Source organism: Panthera onca, chromosome B1, assembly GCF_046562875.1.
Source record: "Panthera onca isolate mPanOnc1 chromosome B1, mPanOnc1 haplotype 2, whole genome shotgun sequence".
Taxonomy (NCBI): domain Eukaryota; kingdom Metazoa; phylum Chordata; class Mammalia; order Carnivora; family Felidae; genus Panthera; species Panthera onca.
Genome location: NC_138342.1, coordinates 40,215,702 through 40,239,446, shown reverse-complemented (window position 1 = coordinate 40,239,446; position 23,745 = coordinate 40,215,702). Strand labels below are relative to the sequence as shown.

Here is a 23,745-nt window from a genome sequence, read left to right as displayed (position 1 = left end):
CACCCAGGTGCCCCTTTCCTGAGCTACTTTTAAAGTTATTCTCATAGCTTGCAGTTACTGAGTTTATTTTAATTCCAGTATAGTTAATAGTTAACATACAATGTTATGTTAGTTTCAGGTGTACAATATAGTGATTCAGTTCCATACAACACCCCGTGCTCATCACAAGTGCCCTCCTTAATCCCTGTTATCTCTTTCACCCATTTCCCCTATCCCCTCCCCTCTGGTAGTCCTTAGGAGTTTATGATAGTGGTGGTGGTGAAATGTGTAAGTTGGAGACCAAGAACAGTTTTGGTAATGTTTCTTGGACTTTGTGGATAGTAGAAAAGCAAGCATTCTTCACCTGTATATATGAGATTTGACTCTAAGAAATAATATATATAGGAAGTTTCTTTTGTCACCTTTCCTTGAGAGGATCTTATGTGGATACCTTGATCGGGTTATGGACGTTTTTATTATATCTTATAATTCAGCCTTAAAAAATGTATCCTTGGGGTGCCTGGGTGGCTCAGTCGGTTAAGCGATTGACTCTTGGTTTCAGCTCAGGTCATGATCTTGTGGTTTCATGAGTTCGAGCCCTGCACTGGGCTCCGAACAGGCAGCCTGCTTGGGATTCTCTCTCTCCCTCCCTCTCTCTGCCCCTTCCCTATGTGTGCTATCTCTGTCTCTCTCAAAATAAATAAATAAACTTATTTAAAAAATAAATAAAAAAAGGATCCTTAAGTGGTCTTTTCCCACAATTAATGACATTTATCATCTCTCTTATTGCACATCAAGTTTTGGGTCATGTAGCTCATAGCCATTACTTTTTTCCTAATACACAAAGATTCTTATAAAGGCACTGTATACATTTCTTTCAGTTTTATTTGAAATACTGAAATAATCCCCACCTAAACTGGCTTTAAAATGTAAATTTTGATTTCACGAGGGAACAAAAGATAAAACACCATTAAGTACACATATACAACCCAGATTAAGAAAGTTTATCCTGGTAGGGGCTCATCAGTTTCAAGCATAAAGTTTAATTTTAAATTAATGATTTATAATTTTAAATAAGTAAAATTAAAATCCTCTCAATATGGGCATTAATAAGTTCGTATCAAGTCAGTATGTTTGGGACTTATTTCCTAAAACAGTGGTTGTTGTCCATAAGACTTTTTTTTTTTAATTTTTATTTTTTTATTTTTTTTAAATTTTTTTTAACGTTTATTTATTTTTGAGACAGGGAGAGACAGCATGAACGGGGGAGGTTCAGAGAGAGAGGGAGACACAGAATCCGAGCCCGACGCGGGGCTCGAACTCACGCACCGCGAGATCATGACCTGAGCCGAAGTCAGATGCCCAACCGACTGAGCCACCCAGGCGCCCCCATAAGACTTTATTAATAGTTACTTAGTGCTTAAAGAAATTTCCCCTGGTCCTTGCCCTTAAGTAGTTGGGAATACACTATGAAGTAATCTAATTCTTTTTGTGTTATTATTTAACCAAGTAACAAAATGAGAAGTATAGTCACTGATAGAATAGTGGAAGAACTGATCAATTTATTTAACATTTCTTTTTGGAATGAAGCTGTTGTAAGAACCACATTTTCTGTATTGGCAACATCTAGGTGGATTAATGTTAAATATATATATTTTGTGACCACATTTTAATAAAGGCAAAATGTCCTTGAGCTTTTTAAGAACAGATGATAAAATAACAGGTATGCAGTGAATATTGTTTGTGCAAAATCTTCGGTGGGCTAGGTAAGGCTGGGCTGTAGTGTGGAAGAGGATTGTTTGAGAAAGCATCCATTTTAACTGATTCTGATGTGTTCCCAGTTGGCATGATTCCCACCTCTTAAAAATTACTGTGTATGATTTGTTTTTAAACATCCCATTTTTAATTTTTTAATGTCCTTATTTTGGGATTGATTACAGGTTTTTGATGCTTTTATCATATCTTTATAATTTTTTAATCGATTTGTTAGTCACTCTGTTTCTAGAACAATTTGCTGCATTTAGGATATTTAACAAAAGTGAAAGTTTTCATTGTAGTATTCTCTTTTTTTTTTTTTTTTTTTAAATTTTTTTTTTTTTTAACGTTTATTTACTTTTTGAGACAGAGAGAGACAGAGCATGAACGGGGGAGGGGCAGAGAGAGAGGGAGACACAGAATTGGAAGCAGGCTCCAGGCTCTGAGCCATCAGCCCAGAGCCCGACGCGGGGCTCGAACTCATGGACCGTGAGATCGTGACCTGAGCTGAAGTCGGACGCTTAACCGACTGAGCCACCCAGGCGCCCCTGTATTCTCTTTTTTTAAATATTTTATTTTTTATTTGAGAGAGCGAGTGCACGAGCGTGAATTGGAGGGAGAGGGGCAGAGGGAGAGAGAATCTTAAGCAGGGTCCATGCTCAGCGAGGAGCCTGATGCAGGGCTAGATCCCATGACTCTGGGATCATGACCTAAGGCGAAATCAAGAGTGGCTTGCTCAACTGACTCAGCCACCCAAATGCCCCAATGGTGGTATTCTCTTTAGTTATATGACAAGAAACTTGAAAATACTTTTTTTGTGCATAAAGCAAAACAGAATGCTCCAAGGGTGACTTTTAAATCTGTGCTTTTAGAGATTGTTTTGAAGAAATGAAACTAATTTTTTTTCTTTTAAACAGAGCTAATGTCTCAAAGGAAATTTGAGGAAATCAAGAAGGCCAATCAAGCTGCAGCCAAAAAACTTGTTGAAGAACACTTTAGCTCTTCCTCTGAAGAAGAAGGAGATGAAGATTTTGAAGGAAAACAGGGAAAAATAGTTGCTAATACATTTACAACTTACACTACTCAGACAGGTGCTGTATCGTCTTTTAAATTTTGATTTTTTATAGTTTTTATTTAAATTCCAGTTAACATACAGTGTAATACTAGTTTTATGTGTACAATTTAGTGACTCAGCACTTATACATAAAACCCAGGACTCATCACAGCACGTGCACTCCCGTCACCTATTTAGCCTGTCCCCGCCATCCATCTCCTAGTGACCGTCAACTTGTTCTCTGTAGTTAAGAGTCTGTTTCTTGGTTTGCCTCTCACTTTTATTCCCCTATGATCATTTGTTTTGTTTAGAAAATTCCACATATGAGTGAAATCATACAGTATTTGTCTTCCTCTGACTGACTTACTTCGCTTAGCATAATACTCTCTGGCTCTATTCATGTCATTGCAAATGGCAAGGTTTCATTCATTTTTATGGCCCAGTAATATCCCGTTGTATATATAAACCACAACTTCTTTATCCATTCATCAGTCATGGACATTTGGGCTCTTTCAGTAATTAGGCTATTGTAGATGGTGCTGCTGCAAATACTGGGGTGGATCCATGTATGTCTTCGAGTTAGTATTTTTGTGTTTTTTGGGAAAATGCCTAGTAGTGCAGTTGTTGGATCGTAGGGTAGTTCTATTTTTAACTTTTTGTGGAACCTCCATACTATTTTCCAGAGTGGCTGCACCAGTTTGTATCCCCACCAACAGTGTAAGAGGGGTTCCCTTTCTCCACATCCTCGCCAACACCTGTTGTTTCTTGTGTTGTTGATTTTAGCCATTCTGACAGGCGTGAGGTAATATCTCATTGTAGTTTCGATTTGTGTTTCTCTGATGGTAAGTGATGCTGAACATCTTTTTATGTGTCTGTTGGCCATCTGAATGTCTTTGGAGAAATGTCTGTTCATGTCTTCTGCCTGTTTTTTATTTATTTATTTTTATTTATTTATTTTTAATGTTTATTTTTGAGAATGAGAGAGAGCACAAGCGGGGGAGGGGCAGAGAGAAGGAAACACAGAATCTCAAGCGGGCTCCAGGCTCTGCGCTGTCAGTACAGAGTTCAACGTGGGACTCGAGCTCATGGACTGCGAGATCATGACCTGAGCTGAAGTCGGACACTCAACCGACTGAGCTACCCAGGCGCCCCGTCTTCTGCCTGTTTTTTAATTGGATTTTTTTTTTCTGGGTGTTGAGTTTTATAAGATCTTTTTATTTTAGATACTAGGCCTTTATCGGATATGTCATTTGCAGATATCTTCTCCCATTCTCTACATTGCCTTTTAGTTTTTTCGATTGTTTCCTTTGCTGTGCTGAAGCTTTTTATTTTGATGAAGTCCCAATGGTTCATTTTTTGCTTTTGTTTCCCTGGCCTCTGGAGACATACCTAGTAGGAAGTTACTATGGCTGATGTTAAAGAAGTTACTGCCTGCTTTATCTTCTAGGATTTTTATGGTTTCCTGTCTCACATTTAGGTCTTTAATCCATTTTGAATTCATTTTTGTGTATAGTGTGAGAAAGTGGTCCAGTTTCATTCTTTTGGGTGTTGCTGTCCAATTTTCCCAACACTATTTGGTGAAGAGACTGTCTTTTTCCCATTGGATATTCTTTCCTGCTTTGTTGAAGATTAATTGACCATATAGTTGTGGGTTCATTTCTGGATTTTCTATTCTGTTCTGTTGATCTATGTGTCTATTTTTGTGCCAGGACCATACTGTTTTGATCACTACAGCTTTGTAATATAACTTGAAGTCCAGAATTGTGATGCCTCCATCTTTGCTTTGCTTTTTCAAGGTTGCTTCAGCTATTGGGGTTCTTCTGTGGTTCCATACAAATTTTAGGATTGTTTGTGAAAACAGAAATGTCTGCAAAAAATGCTGGTGGTATTTTGATAGGGATTGCTTTAAATGCACAGATTGCTTTGGGTAATATAGGCATTTTAACAATTTTTGTTCTTCCAATCCATGAGCATGGAATGTCTTTCCACTCTTTGTGTCATCTTCAACTTCTTTCCTCAACATTTTATAGTTGTCAGAGTACAGATCTTTCACCTCTTTGGTTAGGTTTATTCCTAGTTATATTATGGTTTTTGGTGCAATTGTAAATGAGATTGATTCCTTGATTTCTTTTTGATGCTTCATTATTGGTTATAAAAATGCAACAGATTTCTGTATGTTGGTTTTGTATCCTGTTACTTTAATGAATTCATGTATCAGTTCTAGCGGGTTTTTGGTGGAGTGGAGTCTTTCAGGTTTTTATATATAGTATCATTTTATATGTGAAGAGTGAAAGTTTTACTTCTTCCTTGCCAGTTTGGATGCCTTTTATTTCTTTTTGTTGTCTGGTTGCTGTGGCTAGGACTTCCATTACTATGTTAAATAACATGGTGATGGTGAGATTGTTTCGTTCCTGACCATAGAGGAAAAGCTGTCAGTTTTTCCCCATGGAGGATGATCTTAGCTGTGAGTTTTTCATATATGGCCTTTATGCTGAGGTATATTCCCTCTAAACCTACTTTGTTGAGGATTTTTATCGTATTTTGTGTTGTGTGTTGTATTTTGTCAGATGCTTTTTCTGCATATTGAAAGGATCATATGGTTCATATCCTTTCTTTTATTAATGTGGTGTATCATATAGATTGATATGCAATATGGAACCACCTTTGCAGCCTAGGAATACATTCTTCTTGGTCATGGTGAATGATTCTAATGTAACGTTGGGTTTGGTTTGCTAGTATTTTATTGAGAGTTTTTGCATCCATATTTATCAGGGATAACTGGCCTGTAGTTTTTTTTTTTTAGTGGAGTCTTTATCTGGTTTTGGTATCAGAGTAATGCTGATCTCAGAGTATGAATTTGGAAGTTTTCCTTCCTTTTCTATTTTTGAAATAGTTTGAGAAGAATAGGTATTAACTCTTCATTAGATACTGGTAAAATTTGCCTGTGAAGCCATCTGGCCCTGGACTTTTGTTTGTTGGGAGATTTTTTATTACCGTTGAATTTCTTTGCTGGTTATCTGTCTGTTCAAGTTTTCTATTCCTGTTTCAGTTTTGGTAGTTTATATGTTTCTAGGAATTTATCCATTTCTTCCAGATTGTCCAATTTGTCGGCATATAGTTTTTCATAATATTCTGCTATAATTTTTGCATTTCTGTGGTTTTGGCTGAGATCTCTCCTCCTCATTTATGATTTTATTTATTTGGGTCCTTTCTCTTTTTGATATGTCTGGCTTAAGGTTTATCAATTTTATTTATTTATTTTTTTCAAGGAACCAGCTCCTTCTTTCATTGATCTGTTATATTACTTTTTTAGTTTTTATCACTTATTTCTGCTCCAGCCTCTCTTATTTCCTGTCTTTTGCTGGCTTTTGGCTTTGTTTGTTCTTTTTCTAGCTCCTTTAGATGTAAAGTTAGGTTGTTTATTTGAGATTTTCCTTATGGTGGGCTTGTATTGCTATATACTTCCCTCTTAGCACTACTTTTGCTGCTTCCCAAAGGTTTTGGACCAATGTGTTTTCATTTTCCTTTGTTTCCACATATATTCTTTATTTCTTCTTTAATTTCCTGGTTGACTCATTCATTCTTTAGTAGGATGTTCTTTAACCTCCATATATCTGTGGTCTTTCCAGATTTTTTTTCTTGTGGTTGATTTCAAGTTTCTTATCGTTGTGGTCAGAAAATATGCATGGCATGATCTCAGCCTTTTTGTGCTTGTTGAGGCTTGATTTGTGACCTAGCATATGATCTGTTCTGGAGAATGTCCGAAGTGCACTTGAAAAGAATGTGTATTCTGCTGCTTTAGGGTAGAATGTTCTGAATATATCTGTTAAGTCCATTTGGTCTGTGTGTCATTCAAAGCCTTTGTTTTATTGTTGATTTTCTGTTAGATGATCTGTTCATTGATGTATGTGGGATGTTAAAGTCCCCTAATATTACTGTATTATTATCAATGGGTTCCTTTATATTTGCTACCATTTTATATATTTGGGTGCTTCCACATGTTGGGTGCATAAATATTTACAATTGGTAGATCTTCTTGTTGAATTGTCTTTTTTATTATGAAACAGTGCCATTTTCATGTCTTGTTATAGTCTTTGGTTTAAAGTGTAGTTTTTCCAATGTAAGTATTGCTATTGTGACTTTCTTTTGATTTCTATTTGCATGATAGATGTTTCTCCACCCCTTGCTTTCAATCTGCAGGTGTCTTTAGGTCTAAAATGAGTCTCTTGTAGGCAGCATATAGATGGGTCTTGTTTTTTTAATCCATTTTGATACTCTGTATCTTTTGATTGGCACATTTAGTCCATTTATATTCAGAGTAATTATTGATATGTATTTAGTCCCATTTTATTATTTGTTTTGTCATTGTTTCTGGAGATTTTCTCTGATCCTTTCTTGTCTTTGTCACTTTTGGTCTTTCCTTTTCACTCAAAGAGTCCTCTTTAATATTTCTTGCAGGGCTGGTTTTATGGTCAAGAACTCCTTTAGTTTTTGTTTGGGAAACTCTTTATCTTTTCCTTCTATTCTGATAGCCTTGCTGGATAGAGTATTCATGGCTGCAGATTTTTGCCATTCAGCACTTTGAGTATATCATGTGACTCCCTTCTGGCTTGCCAAGTTTCAGTTGAGAAATCTGCAGCTAGCCATATAGGTCTTCCCTTGTAAGTTAAGGACTTCTTTTCCTGCTTTTAAGATTTTTTCTTTATCACTGTATTTTGCAAATTTGGCCTGCTTTTGATGATTTTGATGGGAGTTCTTTCTGCCTCCGGGATCTGGATGGGTGTTTTTTTCTCCAGATTAGGAAAGGTTTCAGCTATGATTTCCTCAAATAAATTTTCTGCCCCCTGTTCTCGCTCTTCTTCGTCTGGGACTCCTTTAATATTAATGTTATTACATCTGATGGAGTCACTGAGTTCCCTCAGTCTTATCTCGTGATCCATAATTCTTCTTTTTCTCTTTGTTCAGCTTCATTATTTCCATTATATTGTCTTCTATGTCATTTATTCATTGCTCTGCTTCTTCCAGCCTTGTGTTCATTGTATTAAGCCTGTTACCAATCTCAGTTATTATATTTTTAATTTCTGACTGATTCTCTTTTTAACTCTTTCATCCCTGCAGTAAGGGTCTCCCTGATGTCTCCCATTCTTTTCTCAAGCCCAGTGATTATCCTTACGATTGTCGCTTTAAATTCTCCATCAGGCATGTTACACATATCTGTTTTGCTTAGATCTCTGGCTGTGACTTTATCTTGTTCTTTCATTTGGGATGAATTCCAACATCTTGGTATTCTAAGTCTCTGCCTTCTTCTTTGTGTTAGAAAAGGCTGTGTATTTCCTGCTTCTGAGAGTAATGGCTTTATGAAGAAGAGGTCATGTAAGTGTCCAGGGCCTGGTACCTCAGGGAGTGTCTCTGGTGTGTGCCGCCTGCACCCTGCTATTGTGTTTTGGTTGCTCTATTCTTCAGGCCAGTCATCTACAGAGGCTGTCCTTGCCTGCAGTGGACAGTGTTTGGACCTTAGCCAGAATGTGGCAAGTTTTTTTTTTTTTTTTTTTTTTATTTATTTTTGAGACAGAGAGAGACAGACATGAACGGGGGAGGGGCAGAGAGAGAGGGAGACACAGAATTGGAAGCAGGCTCCAGGCTCTGAGCCATCAGCCCAGAGCCCGATGCGGGGCTCAAACTCGCGGACCGCGAGATCGTGACCTGAGCCGAAGTCGGACGCTTAACCGACTGAGCCACCCAGGCGCCCCCAGAATGTGGCAAGTTTTAACTAGGTGTGCTCTGGTCTGCTTGTTAAGTGAGATCTGATACTACTTGCACTAGACTGACGCTCTGAGAACTCTGGTTAGGAGATGTGGTATGGGTGGGGTTTCTTCTGGTCTTCTGGGGAAGGAGCCTGCTGTGCTAGGACTGAAGCAAGCTTGCCTGCAGTCCTGCCAGAGCACAAGGGTGTGGGACTTTGTATAAGCAGGTTAGGCAGTCAGTGTTGGTGCTGCGCTGCTTTACCACAGGTGGCTCTGTGTTTATACTAGGGGGTGGGGGAGGGAAATGGCACGAGCTGGCTCCTTTGTCCCTAGGGAGACATCTCTGAACACTGCCTCTCAGGAATATACTCCAGGAGGAGTGAATAATCTCCTCCTTGTGTGCCCCAGGTGTTTTTCAGATCACTGTTTCCATGCTGCCTGACCCCAAGCCGTTTGCCTGCCTTCTCTCCGAGAACAGTGCAGTGCTGTCAGGGCTCTGTGCCAGCCAAGCCCTATGACCTTTAAAACTCTAGTGTTTAATCCCTACTGGTTACAAGAACTCATGAAGATCAGCCCTTCTCGTTTTCCCAGCCAGTGGTTTTGGGGACAGTTCTAGTGCATTCTGCTATGTGCTCCTCTCTCTTGACTTTCTCTGGGACCAGGGCTCCATCCCCTCCTTAGTACTTGTGATCCGTTTCTCCCCTAAACCGTGTCTCCGCACTGCCTATTCTTTAGTGTGGCTTCTTCTTTCCCTTTAATTATGGAATTTGTTTTGTCAGTCTTCAGGTTGATTTCTGGGGTATTTAGAAGATTTGATAGTTTCTAGTCACGTTTGAGGGAAGAGACGAGCCTAGGGTACTCTGTCGCTGTCTTAGTTCACCCTAAATTGACTTTTTTGGCATCAATGAAAATATATTTCTGATGTTTATACGTTAAAAAAATGTTTTTAATTTTTATTTTAGAGAGAGAGAGACACACAGAGTATGAGTTCGGGAGGGGCAGGCAGAGGGAGAGACGCAGAATCCAAAGCAGGCTCTAGGCTATGAGCTGTCAGCACAGAGCCCCATGCAGGGCTCGAATTCAGGCGCTGTAAGATCATGACCTGAGCCGAAGTCAGAGGCTCAACACTGAGCCATCCGAGCACTCTATATTTCTGACTTTCAAAAAACTAGTCTATATGGAATAGTTGTTGCATTTAAAATTTTTTTTTTTTTTAACGTTTTCTTTATTTTTGAGACAGAGCAATGAACAGGGGAGGGTCAGAGAGAGGGAGACACAGAATCTGAAACAGGCTCCAGACTCAGCTGTCAGCACAGAGCCCGACGCGGGGCTCGAACCCACAGACTGAGCGATCATGACCTGAGCCGAAGTCGGCCGCTCAACCGACTGAGCCACCCAGGCACCCCAGTTGTTGCATTTTAAGAATGAGCATTTTGTATCATTTTGTGCATTTTATTATTTGAGTTACATGTTCTAGAACACTAATCTTTCCATAGAGCAAATAGAATGGCAGTGTCCCTTATAGGCTTAGAAGTTCTCCTGTATGTGTAATTGGCAGTTCATTAGATTCTGGAGGGGGATGTCAAAGTTCTCTGAAATGCATGGGATCAAGTTGTCCCCAGTTATGATTTGGTTGGGCTGGAGTACTTTATTCCCTTAAATCTGTTCTTCATTTTTCTGTTTTTCATTGTGTTAAATGTGTTTCGAAGTCAATTTCATTTCTTCACTTTATTCCTTTATATCTTAAAAAATTGATTTTATACTTTTTTTAGAGCTAAGTCTTCTTATATTTGATGTGTACAGTCACATTAAATGTTGTATGTATCTGGTTTACCCTCTTTAAAAAAAAAAAATGTTTGTTTAGTTTGAGAGGGACCACAAATGGAGGAGGGACAGAGAGAGAGAGAGAGATTGAGAATCCCCAGCAGACTCTGTGCTGTCAGTGCCGAGCCCGTCTTAGGGCTCAGTCCCATGAATTGTGAGATGACCTGAGCCAAAATCAAGATTTGGAAGCTTAAGTTCAAGTCCTGCATCGGGCTCTCTGCTGTCAGCACAGAGCCCGTTTCGATCCTCTGTTTCCCTCTCTCTCTGCCCTTCCCCTGCTCACGTGCTCTCTCGCTCTCTCTGTCTCTCAAAAATAAATAAAAACATTTTTAAAAAAAGAAAAAAAGAGTCAGAAGTTTAACCAACTGAGCTGCCCAGGCACCCCCTGGGTTACTCTTAATACCACATTTGTTTATGAGAGAAGAGGGCCTGTGTGTGCTGTGTGTGCTGCTGTGAAGGATTTGGTACTAAGCATAAAAACAGATTCTTTTAAATTTAAGTGTTTTAACATTTTATACTTAAAGACATTATTGGAAAGATGCTTGCATGTGTTATCAACATTAGTCGCCTGAATGTTCTGATGGCATCATGAGGGCACATATTGTCAGGTAGATTTTACCCTATCTGCTAAAGAATTGAGATCAGGAAGCTTCTTTAAAGTCTGGCTCAGCCACTGTAGGTTGATAAAGTGTGACCTTTATCAACTGGCTCAGCCGGGTTAGTTGATGAAGAGGTAATTTGAGTTTAGTAAGTTTTTTTCTTCTGGAGGACATTATAGGAAGCAACCTTAAGAAGTTTCCTGCCTTAAGAAGACCTTACTTAAAATAGTCTAGATAGAGAGAAGTTTTATTTTAAATAGAAAATTCAGTACTTTAACTCAGTATTTCTTTGTAGTGTTGAAAAAACATTTTTTATGTATAAGTTACTAATTTTTGGTCTGGCTTTCGTCTTAAAGTGTTAAGGCAATTTTTCTTACATTGTTTTTTGTCAAATCCATAAATATTTTGATTCTTGTTCCTTTGTGTTCTCTACCTATATCAAAGGAGGGAAATCTTACTACTTGATTTAAGAACAATAAATGTTAGAGTAATGAGGTGTTTCCCATCTCACTTTAGTGAATTAAATGGCAGAACTTTGCCAAAGAAGTTCATTCTTTTTATCTGAGTCCCACTTTTGTATTTTCGTGATGCTTCTCTCAAATTTCAGAGTTGCATGGTCACCTTCCCGATGGATATATCTATCTTGTTGACCCATGGACATACTGAACATCTGTTGAAAGATAACTTATTTCTTCTCTTGTTTTGTTTACTTCAGCACCAGAATTTTTTCACCCAAGCCAGAAATCTGGGCACAGTGATGGCATAGACATAACATGAGTGTGTTTCATCCAGTACCATTCCTCCCCTCTGCCCATGTCAGACATCTCATCAAACACAGCACCCTTTCCTTTGAATGTTGACATGAATGTTGGCGTTTAAAAGCAGCACGATCTAATTGTCACCAAGCCCTGCTGAGTTTTACTTCCTATATTTCTCAACTCCACCCTTTTTCTCCCCACGTGCCGTAATTGCCTAATTCAGTCCCCTACAGCTGTTTAATATGGATTAAATCTGTATAACTCTATGAGATAGATTCTATTGCTATCATTACTGTTTTAAAGATGAGAAAACAGACAGAAACAGGTAAGTTGTTGAAAGTCATTTTTTGCCTTATCTGCTTCAACTGCCTCTTAACTGGTACTTGAGGCTTCTGGTCTTGGCCTCCTTAAACTCCTCTTTCTTCTGTTGCCAGAGTGATCTTTTTAAAATGCATGACTTCAAATGCCAGGCTATCCACTATGACATCTTGGACAGTATACCTAATCCCACAGCCAAACTTCAATACACTTTTCAAAGAAATCTTAAATAAATTTTATAAATATAAGGTTGGACTTTATTTTGTTAAAACCTGTTCCATCATGTTCTCAAATTCTGTTTTATATGTGAGCTGTGAAATTTAAAATGTTTTACAGTTGGGGCGCCTGGGTGGCTCAGTCGGTTGAGCGTCTGACTTCAGCTCAGGTCATGATCTCGCGGTTTGTGGGTTCAAGCCCTGCATCGGGCTCTGCGCTGACAGCTCAGAGCCTGAAGTCTGCTTTGGATTCTGTGTCTCCCTCTCTCTGCCCTTCTCCACTTGTGTGCGCGTGCTTGCTTGCTCTCTCAAAAATAAACAAACATTAAAAAAAATAATAAAATGTTTTACAGTTGACCCTTGAACAACATGGGCTTGAGCTGTGGGTCCACTTATTTGTGTTGTTTTTAAAAATAAATTTATGTACAGTATTATAAATGCATTTTCTCTTCCTTATGATTTTGTTAATAACATTTCCTATTTTCTAACTTGAGAATACAGCATGTAATACATACACAACATATGAAATATGTGTTAATTGATTATGTTATCAGTAAGGCTTCTGGTCAGCAGTTGGCTACTAGCAGTTAAGTTCTAGGGAGTCACAAGCTATATACCCAGATTTTTGACTGCATGGTTGTTCAGGGGTCAGCTGTCCATTTGTTAAAGCCAACTATGTTGAAAAGCAAAGGAAGCTCACAGAATATGATCATTAAAGTCTGCCTTTAAGGATACTCTTTAAACTTCAATGTTTATTTAAAATAAAGCAATTATCTTTAATAATTTTATAATATAGTTATGGGAGTAAATTTATGTATATTTTGTTTAATATTCTAAATTATATTTGTTTATAGAGCAAGTTAGCAAGGTAGAGCAAGTTTTTGTAAAGTGCTGTGTTTACTTGGGTGATTTCAGAAAGTAAAGAATTAGCCACATGTCCTTTTTATTTGACTTTTCTCTTTGGTGACTTAAGTTTTGGTTTGAACCATTGTATTGCCGTGATAGTTTATGCTATTTGTCTGCTTTTCTTCGAGATTCAGTCAACCTCTATTGAGGAATCTATTGTACCAAGGGCATGTAGTTTTATTTCTCTTACACTAAAGGGACTCAGATTATTAAAGATCGTATGCTTTGAGGTAGTTTTTCAGCCTGTTACTTCTTGGATCTCTTGTAGTAACCTTTTGAGGCAGCATAGCATAGTGGTCAAGTAAGGCTCACTTTTAGTCAGACTGAAGTTACTTAATTGTTCTCACATCAGTTTTCTCATCTGTAAAATGAAGATAAAAATAGCTCATTTAATCCCACTAAAATACAAATAGTATAGTGCCTATCAAATAAATGCTCAATAATTGCTTACAGAAAATACAGTTTGGTAGTATTTTCTAAGAAGTTCATGTTCCCCTTTTAAGTAAAGTTGTGAACATAATTTAATGAAATGAGGTTATCATAGTGTAACGACCTTGGGATCACTTCATTTAACACGTTTTATTAAGAATATATTGTGTGTCAGCACACACACTTATATTTAGGCTAAATGGCTCTGCTGAGCTTTGGCTTTCCAGCTTCTTTCACTTTGCTTTTCGGTATGCTTTTCCTTAGTTACTTGACATCTTGGAGCTCTTGCCTATGGCTCTGCCCCCACCAAATTTGCTAAGGACGGTAATAGCAGTAAAAGCAAGTATGTTCTGAGAGGGCGGATGTACTGTTTTTAAATCAAGTACGTAAGATTTAATGCATGCACTTTGTGACCTTTTGGCAGCTCATTGGTTGCTTTTTTTTTTTTTTTTTAACTTCTCACTTTTCAACTGTATTTCAAGCAATTGATATGGCTTCAGTCCTCAATGTGATGCTATTAGTGAGTTTGTGTTATTTTCAGATGTTGCTTAACATGAAGTTTTCAATTTTTAAATTTCAAGATGGAGATATGCGTGAATTAGAGAGAACCAAACAGTACGTACATGAAGCTTTCCAAGCAGGGGCCATGACTTGCTTAATTTGTATTGCTTCAGTGAAGAGAAACCAAGCAGTAAGTTTTTCTCTTTACCTATATTAATGTATCTTCCCAAAATATCTTATTTTGCATTTATAGTTATTTCTTATTTTATTTTATTTATTATTATTCTTTTGCTTATTTTTGTTAAAAAACGCTTCATTTGTGATTTTTGTTTATGAATTGATTTTCATTTTGTGAATCTGAATTTGAAAAAATTACCTCTAAATGAGCATCCCGTATTTTTAGCACTCTTAATAAGTGAAGCAAGTATCTTCAGTTTTAATGTACATCTCCGTTTGATAAAGCATAGCATCTGTACTTTAGAGATTCCCACGAGTACTAAAATGTTAAAATGCACTATGTTTCACTACTTTCAGCAGGGTTAAAAAAAAAAGGTAGATATGGTCCCTGCCTTCAAGGAAGTAGAGCCTGGAGTGAGCTTCTCTTGTGTTGAAGACACTGTAGAAAATGGCTAGGGTCATTGGGGAGAGATGGATTCAGATAAAACTCATGGACATAGAGGTGTTGCTATGGTCTAATGGTGAAGTTATCCGTAAATAAATAAGGGCATAAATTAAAAGGGCATTAAAGAAGCAGTTAAGAGGAAGTAATGACTGAATATGGTAGACTCTGTTTAAATTCAGATTAATCTGCTGTTACAGCAGCATTGCCTAGACACAGAAAATCAGGCCAGATCAATTGAGTTGGTTGTGTAGAGTGAATCAGAAATTTAACATGCATTGGATAGGATAGATATAGATGGCATGTGCCTTTGGTGTCACATCTGGTGACTTACTCTGATCTTAAGTGCGGTGGGTGAATAGTTTTTCCACATGTGGTTATAGTCCCACCTTAAACACTTGCTGTGTATGTAGATTTATTTTTTTTAACCTTAGTCCTTTCTTCTTGGGAACTGACTCAGGTAGTACACAGGCATTGTGCACAAGCACAGGGGAGTTAATGCCCCTAGGGGCAACATTCTTCCACATGGAATTAATTGGTGGATGAATGTCCCAACATCCTCTCTGCTAGGGGTTGGGGCCTGGGAATTGAGATGTGTTTTACATGGTTCTCCACAGGGTCCCTAACAGGAATGAACTTTGGCCCTTAGTGCTAATCAGCTCAACAATTTACTATTTATTAGCATTTCCTCTTCCCCACCTTGTCCCCTCATTGCTGCATACCAGTTCTTTATTCAGGCACTGCTTTAGGGCTAACTCAAACTAAGAAATTGCCTTATTTTTTTAATTCTATTGCAGTTTATGCATTATGCTACTTGTCTGATTGTATTGAATAATTGCCAAATGTTAAAATGAAAGCAGAATTGATTTTTGTCACTGAAATGTTGGCAGGTTTTAAAAATTAAACTACTTTACTATTATTCTTCAAGTTTTAGTATATGTATGTGTGTGTGTGTGTGTATATATATATACACACACACACACACACATACACTTAAGTTTTTTGCTCACTTAATTTTTGGAATTTAACATTAAATGCTAGGTTACGAGATTTTACATAACAAAGGGGCTATGGAGAATATATGTACATATTATATTTCAGGATTCCTTGGTGGCATTATTTATGATTGGAAATACCTAAATGTCTAAAAAGAAATTGGTTAAATAAATGGCAATATATAAATCTACATGATACACTGTATAGCTGTAAATATCATGTATGAACATATTTAATAACAGTAAATGCTTATACATATCAATACAGCATAACCTTATTTTTCGAAAAGTTTGTAATATATACCAAAAGCATTGGAGATCATTCAGAATGTTAGTAGTAGTTATTTCTAGCTAAATGAATCAGGGTAATGAATCGGGGTAAAAACACTTTTTATTCAAAGTGTTTTATGCTTAAATAAATAGTTATGAAGAACATTTCTTCTATTAGAATGGAAGGAAAAATTTTTTTCCTTTATACTTCGGTAGCCCTTCAAAATAATTTAATGGGATGCTCATTTTAAAGTATTGTGGAATTATCAAAGAAAATCATGGCATGCGTGTTAATTTCTGATACCTTTTTCTTAGGTTTGGAGCTGTTCAGGATGTTTCTGTATATTTCACATGCCCTGTATCCAGAAGTGGGCTAAAGATAGCCAGTTTCTAGTATCTTCTCCTTTGACAGATGACGATTTTGGAAAAAGAGATTATCCTTGGCCATGGTAACTTTGCTAATTTAGTTGGAACAGTAAGTTGTAAAATAAATGAAAATTGTAGCTCAAAAGTTGCTTTATTGGCAGTTTCAGGATCCATGTTGGGTTTTCAATTAGTCATTTGGTTTGTGAAGTTAAGGAACTTTGGTAATGGCTCTTTCTTTCTTTCTTTTTTTTTTAATTTGTGTAACTACTTGTTCCTTTCAAAAACTAATAAAGCGTTCAGACTTTTTCTTCTGCAAAACGACTCCTTAATTATCCTTTTTAAAGAACTTTCATTTCTTTAAAATTCTATAGGACTAGAATCCTTCATAATTCTGGTACTTCTTTTCTGGAGTTACTGTTAGTATACATTAATTAGTATCACATTGTAGAAGACTGTCATCTAATGTATTTTGATCATAGCCTTCCCGGGTTTATCTCTGCAGGTGTATGTTATCCAGCCTTACCAGTTTCTCCACATTTATTTATTTATTAGTATGCTTATTGTTGATGAGTATTTGCGAACTTCTGTTACATTTCCAGAAAGAATTGGGGTGTAGAGAATTTATATCTCTGCTAAATAAAGATAATAAAAAATTAATCCATACTGGCAGCTCAGAGGGTAGATTTACTGTTAGGGTAATGAAGCATAAACTTTAGGGATTCTGTGTTCATATAAATATTCACTTTTGTAACTTATATTTGTAATTTTATGTTCTTTTTCTTAACAGAGGCGCCCAAATTGTGTAAGATTCAGACCTCAGAAAATCTGGATCCATATTGGACCTCCCCTTTTTACTACAAATACTGATACATTTGTAAAATTGTGGTAGTGTAGTTTTTAAAAAACATTTAGACACGCTAGTTACTTTAAAAATAATTCTCAGCATTCTGTGAGGGTTTATATTCCCATGTTAATAATGGGGATATTGAAGTTGATAAAGCAAATTGGTATGTTCAGCCTTCTCTTACTCTTAAATGGTGTAGCCAGCATTTGAAACCTAGGATTTCTGATTTCTAAATTCAGTGCTTTCTCTATTCTACTGAGTTCTCTCTTGTAGTACTACTTTTAGAGATATTATTTGTTTTCTCTTCAATCAATATTAGCTTCTCTGAAACATTTTAAAATTTCAGTCTGTATTTGTTTTGCTACTCCATCTTATTTGTGGGAGAATTTCAGTGTTCAATAGGTACAGAATTGAACTAGATACTCTGGCTTAGTTTTAGAGATCTAAACTTTGTGTATACTTTTTATCACTCTTGCTCTTCTCACTCCTTTTTTAAGAGGTCATTTTGCCACAGTGCTGGGAAGTAACCAGTTAAGAGATGAATGAACTGCTACTCTTCACTTAAATCTAAAAGGAACAAAAAATTGAATCAACCGTGTAGTAGTAATCTTTGCATTCTGTACTTTACCTTTCTTAAGAAGGAAAATCAATGACTAGTCTGGATTTTGTTTAATCCTCATCAAGATGGAGCTAGAACTTGATAAAAATATTAATGGTTTTAAATTGGTTGTTTTTGTGGAATTCAAACATTTAAAATATATGTTTCTACTAAGATATTGCTTGTTTATAAATAAGATATGGCCTAATTACATTTCATTATTGCATGCCATTATTTTAAATAACACATACATTTGCACATAATGTCCTTATCTCTCCCAGTCTCTTGGGGCAATTCAGCCTCACTGTTGGGCAGGCAGCATTAGGGTTTTGTGAGTTGCGTTTTAGTCATCCATATCCAGCCTTATTTAAAGTACACATCCCCCTCCACACTAGCTTAGAGGAATGTAGCCATTTGTCCTTTAGTAAAGGAAAATTATAACTCTTCCAGCAAAATTCTAGAGGAGCGTCTAAATGAATGTTTAGATGAGACATGGTATTTTGTTTTTGATTTTTGATTACAAGAACAAATATCTGTTATTATTCTGAATATTTTTCTGAAAAAATATTATTTTGGAAACAGAACATGTTCTCAGGGCAACGAGAATATATATGATACAAGAGAAAGTGATGACGTGACTTTTTCCAGTATAGTGTACTAACTGTACTCATTTGTCTGCAGGATAGTAAGGGTTAGAGCATCTTTTTAGCATGAAGTGATCTATGATCTACAAGTGAATTTGATAGAGCTTAAGGTTAACAGTGCTTTTTAAAAATCTTACTAGCTAAGAATCTGCTTTGACAGAGGATATGAGACAATATTTGAACTTTCTTTGAGGCACATTTGGAATATATCTATTTTGTATTAGATGTAGAAACATTCATTCTTTAAAGGATATTCCCCTTTAATTGTGGATTTTAGGCAAGTTTCTTGCTGCTGCATTGCCTGCCTATAATCTGGTTTCTCTCTTCTGTTCACAGTTGCCAGTATATTTTACTTATTTGCACATCACCCAACCAAACTTTTAAAACATTGAGCTTTATAAAAATTGGAGTGAATACCTCAGGAATAAAGTTCATCTGCTTAGTAGAAAGCTAATGTGCCTTCTTTTTGTAGCTTCATTCTAACTATATTTCATATAGCACCAACTAGTCACATGTGGTTATTTAAATTTTGAAAAATTATGAAAATTTCTGTTTCTTCCTTAGTTGTATGTATCAGCCACATTTTAAGTGCTCATTGGTCGTATGTGGCTAATGTCTACTGTCCTGGACATGGCAGGTAGTAGAACAGTTCCATCATGTCAAGAAATCATATTGGACAGAGCTGTCCTAGATTGTTGAAAACGGCTTTTGTAAAATCTTATTTCATACTAACATAAAGGTGGAGTGGGTGGTACATTAACATAAAATTGAGTATATTGTACTCAGTATACTTATATTCCTTTCCCTCGTGTCACTTTTAAAAAATGAAATTCATTTCGTAATTTTATTATTATTATTTTTTTGTAGTCCAAAGTGTAGATTTGAATACAAGCGATCTGACACACCTAGTAGGTACTACTGCTACTGTGGAAAAGTAGAAGATCCACCTTTGGATCCATGGCTTGTGCCTCATTCATGTGGCCAAGTATGTGAGAGAGAATTTAAACCTCCTTGTGGCCATAAGTGTTTGCTCCTCTGTCATCCAGGTGAGCTATATATCACATTTCTGATTATTCGTGGGTGGTTATTTCTTATGTTGAGGCCAAAAAAAAAAATTGTGAAGGTTTAATTCCGAGCTTACATGTACGTAAGAAGGGATCAGAAGGGAGTGGTTTTTAAGGTATCACTAAAGACAGCTTTACAAATTACTGGTAGGTGTAGGAATTGAAAGTTTTAAATTTTGACTTACGATTTTGTTTTTCCTTTCATTGGATTCTAGGTCCCTGCCCTCCTTGTCCAAAGATGGTCACAACTACTTGTTACTGTAAGAAAGCAAAACCGATCCCTCGTAGGTGCAGTGCCAAAGAATGGTCCTGTCAGCTTCCGTGTGGGCGCAAGTTGCTTTGTGGACAACATAAATGTGAAAGTTCTTGTCATGCAGGTAAAAGGTCATACCTCTAAGGTGTTTTGACTTTTTAGGTAAAAATCAAAGCAGCGTTGGGGCACCTGGGTGGCTCAGTTGATTAACGTGTCCGACTTCGGCTCAGGTCATGAGCTGGCGGTCTGTGAGTCGAGCCCTGCATCAGGCGCCGTGCTGACAGCTCAGAGCCTGGAGTCTGCTTCAGATTCTGTGTCTCCCTCTCTCTCTGCCCCTCCCCTGCTTGTGCTCTCTGTCTCTCTCTTTCAAAAATAAATAAACAGTAAAAAATTTTTTTAAATCAAAGCAGTGTTTATTGTTTTTATAACGTTTCTATGCTAATTTATCATTGTGACTTTAGGAAATTGTCCTCCCTGTCCACGAGTCAGTAGACAAAAGTGTGTCTGTGGGAAACAAGCCGCTGAAAGAAGCTGCGCCAGTCCACTGTGGCACTGTGATCAAGTAAGTGCATGTGCATTTGGAGGGCTGGGAAGGAAAGACTGCAGAGAGCATAAGCAGTTAGAGGTGCTAATTAGGTTTAGTTGGATAAAAGGAGAAGAATGGTGACTCACATGAGTTACTTTCATGTTTCAGGAAACTGTTTTCCAATTTAATACAATTTTAATTACTGGGAGAAATTTTCTTTTTCAAGTTAATAGCTATTTGTTGAATTTTAGATTTAGTACATATGTGCTCTGCTTCTCGCTGTCTCTCCCACCTTCCTTGTCTTTCCCTTCTCTTGAACTGACACCACTCTCTTCTTAACTTCATCCAGTTGAGGAAGTAGGATTGATTTTGTAGATTGTCCAAGAATTGACATGGTTTTCGTACCATTTGGAATTCTTTGGTAGATGGCCATGTGAAGCTATATGTACTTTTTTCCTTTTATTTTTAGAATATACCCTTTGGTACATAGGAAACGTGTGTGTATGTATGTGTGTGTGTATATGTATGTATGTGTATATGTTTACATGTATATGACACGTGTAAGATACAAAGCATAATAGGAAGAACGTAAGTTGCTAATGATCAAAAAATGAGTTATGTCGTGCACAAAGGCTTTGTAACTTTTAAGTCCTTCACTATTGCTTGTTGCATTTTATTTTAGGTGTGCGGAAAAACACTGCCATGTGGTCATCATACATGTGAGCAAGTTTGCCATGTTGGTGCTTGTGGAGAATGTCCTCGATCTGGGAAAAGGTTCTGTCCATGTCAGAAGTCAAGTAAGGCTTTTTTTTAAACCTTTAACGGAATATGATTATCATGTTCATTAGAGTACTTTCCTCATTAAATTAGACTTCTCTGGGAGTTCATAAGGTAGTTTTGGTAATAATACAAATATGATACTAGATTTCTTTACGTTTGGTGAAAGGACAATATAACTTGGTGGGTTAAGAACTCAGACTTTGGAGTCAGGCATGTCCTGGCTCAAAACCCACGTTCATGAAATAATAGTTTTCTAAAGTTAAATGGGGACAGTAATAGTACCTTCCTTATAAAATAAAGAGAATGAAATGATAAAATGCACATTCGATGTAGTGCCTGGCAATAAAGAAGCCTCATGATCAGAGACTTGTCATTATTATGTATTAGGTTACAGGTGAATTTAACTTTTGGCTGCTTTGAGATAAGACACAGAAGGTTGTAGTTTGAGTCTTTGACTGTACCAGCTGTACCAGCACATGTGTTTATAAGATTATTGGCAATATTTGTCTCACTATGTTTATGTTAAAGATTAGTTTCATAATGTTTTCAAGTCTACGTCTTTCCTTTTTTTTCTAATCCTGTGAGGTTAAGAGCAAATTTTCCTTTTATAATTCTATAGATTGTCTAATTCTTCATAGAGGTGTACATGGTCTTACTCTTTTATTGAGATAAGTATTTCTGAAATAGCTCATAAACACATGCTTTTTGAGGATGGTAACTTGTCATGTGTCACATTGTTTTTAAAAAACAAACTTTTTTACTAGGGATTATTTTTATTAAATGTAACTGTTGCTGGGCACCTGTGTGGCTCAGTTCGTTAAGCCTCCCGCTTTGGCTCAGGTCATGATCTCACAGTCTGTGGGTTCGAGCCCCATTGTCAGGCTCTGTGCTGACAGCTCGGAGCCTGGGGCCTGCTTCAGAGTCTGTGTCTCCCTCTCTCTCTTCCCCTCCTCTGCTCACTCTCTCTGTCTCTCTTTCTCTCTCAAAAAAGAAATAAAAATTTTTTAACTGTTTCTAAAAATTATGTACATACAAAAATTCATAGTCTGAAAGGGTTGCCATTCTTTAGGAAGTCAAAAGAATATGGCATGTTATTAGTGCTTTATAGTAATGTATCTTATTAACTTTGACTTTTTGTCTGCTCTTAGAGTTTTCTTTGCCTTGTACAGAAGATGTGCCAACTTGTGGAGACAGTTGTGACAAAGTACTTGAATGTGGAATCCATAGATGTTCACAGCGTTGTCACCGAGGTCCTTGTGAAACATGTAGACAAGTTAGTCATCTCCTGTAGTAATTAATTTTAAGAACCGCCTAGCATAATATGTCAAGTGAGATTATTCTGTAATTGTTTTCCATTATTTATATAAATATCTATGTCATGATCTATATGAGTTTAGTGACCTAATATTTATGGTGGAGAAGCAAGAGAGTATGCCAACAATCAAATCTAAAAATTACCTTTTGTTTGATTGTGTTTGGTAAAAGTTTGTATGTTATTTTCATAATCCGGCTTGGGGTTGGTTGTTTTCAGAAGACACTCAAGGCACTGATAAAGTTGACCTAGTGATAATGAAAGAAACACATGCTTAGAAGTGAGATGTTAAAGTTACATGTGTCATTTTGGTTTTGACCATATTACTAGATAATCTAATTTCTTTTATTATACTGAGACAAGATGTGCAGATGGTATGGTGTAACTAGATGTGATTTTAATGTGTGGTATTGTTTTACTATTTAATATCCAATTTTTACTATAATGAAATTCTATGAAGTCTTTGTTGGAGCAAAGTAAGATACAAACAATATTTTAAGGAAATTTAGCTTTATTTTTGGTAAAGCCTTTGTATGAAATTTTCATAAAACTTTTCTTCATTTTTTACTGATTATAGAGATTGCAATGTGGAAAAAAAGTCAACAAAAGTTGGTTTTAATAGCGTTTATTCGATATTTCCAGGAAGTGGAAAAGCAGTGTCGCTGTGGAAAGCATACAAAACGAATGCCATGTCATAAACCTTATCTGTGTGAAACTAAGTGTGTTAAGATGCGGGACTGTCAGAAGCATCAGTGTAGGAGAAAGGTATGTGTAGGAAGCTTGGGAAACTGTTTGAAAAACCATCTTGAATTTGTCCTTTTTGTGCCTGTGATAAGTGTTATCATGATTTGTTCTTCAGATGTTCAAGCATATCCTTTGCTTTCCATATGAAATACTAATAAATGTTCTAGATTAATTTTTTTTATTTGAGAGAGAGCAGGGGGGAGAGAGGCAGAGGGGGAGAGAGAAAGAATCTTAAGCTCATTCCACGCTCAGTGTGGAGCCTGACTGCAGGGCTTGATCCCACAACCCTGGGATTATGACCTGAGCCAAAATCAGGAGTTGGATGCTCAGCCAACTGAGCCACTCAGGCGGCTCTGTCTTAGATTAATCTTAATTGTTTATATCAGTGGGAAATCTTATCAAGTTGTTTAAATGATGGGTCTTTTTGGTCCTGGACATAAGCCTTTCAACTTGGTTCCTGGGCTGTTTCTGTTCCCTGGATTTTAAATCATCATAGCAGTGTTAGCGTGATAGTTCATTTGGTGGTAGAGGCTTAACTTTTAGTGTTCAAATCTTATTTATAAACACTTGGTTCTATGTAAGGTTGACCGGAGTATTTTATTGAGTCTGTAGATTTGTGTTTTTTTTTTGAGTCCTGTTTATCATTGT

General features: G+C 36.9%; 1 protein-coding gene across 4 annotated transcripts in view; it reads left to right on the top strand.

Moving 5' to 3' along the window:
• NFXL1 (nuclear transcription factor, X-box binding like 1) overlaps positions 1–23,745 on the top strand; it is a 72,649-nt gene that overhangs the window by 1,844 nt on the left and 47,060 nt on the right. For all 4 annotated transcript variants that reach the window (XM_060655096.3, XM_060655095.2, XM_060655098.2 and 1 more), the window contains exons 3-11: positions 2,652–2,825; positions 14,163–14,272; positions 16,282–16,415; positions 19,286–19,464; positions 19,698–19,859; positions 20,197–20,297; positions 20,944–21,058; positions 22,190–22,314; positions 22,996–23,118. In XM_060655096.3, coding sequence (XP_060511079.1) covers positions 2,652–2,825; positions 14,163–14,272; positions 16,282–16,415; positions 19,286–19,464; positions 19,698–19,859; positions 20,197–20,297; positions 20,944–21,058; positions 22,190–22,314; positions 22,996–23,118 — 1,223 coding nt within the window. The remainder of the gene's footprint in view (positions 1–2,651; positions 2,826–14,162; positions 14,273–16,281; positions 16,416–19,285; positions 19,465–19,697; positions 19,860–20,196; positions 20,298–20,943; positions 21,059–22,189; positions 22,315–22,995; positions 23,119–23,745) is intronic.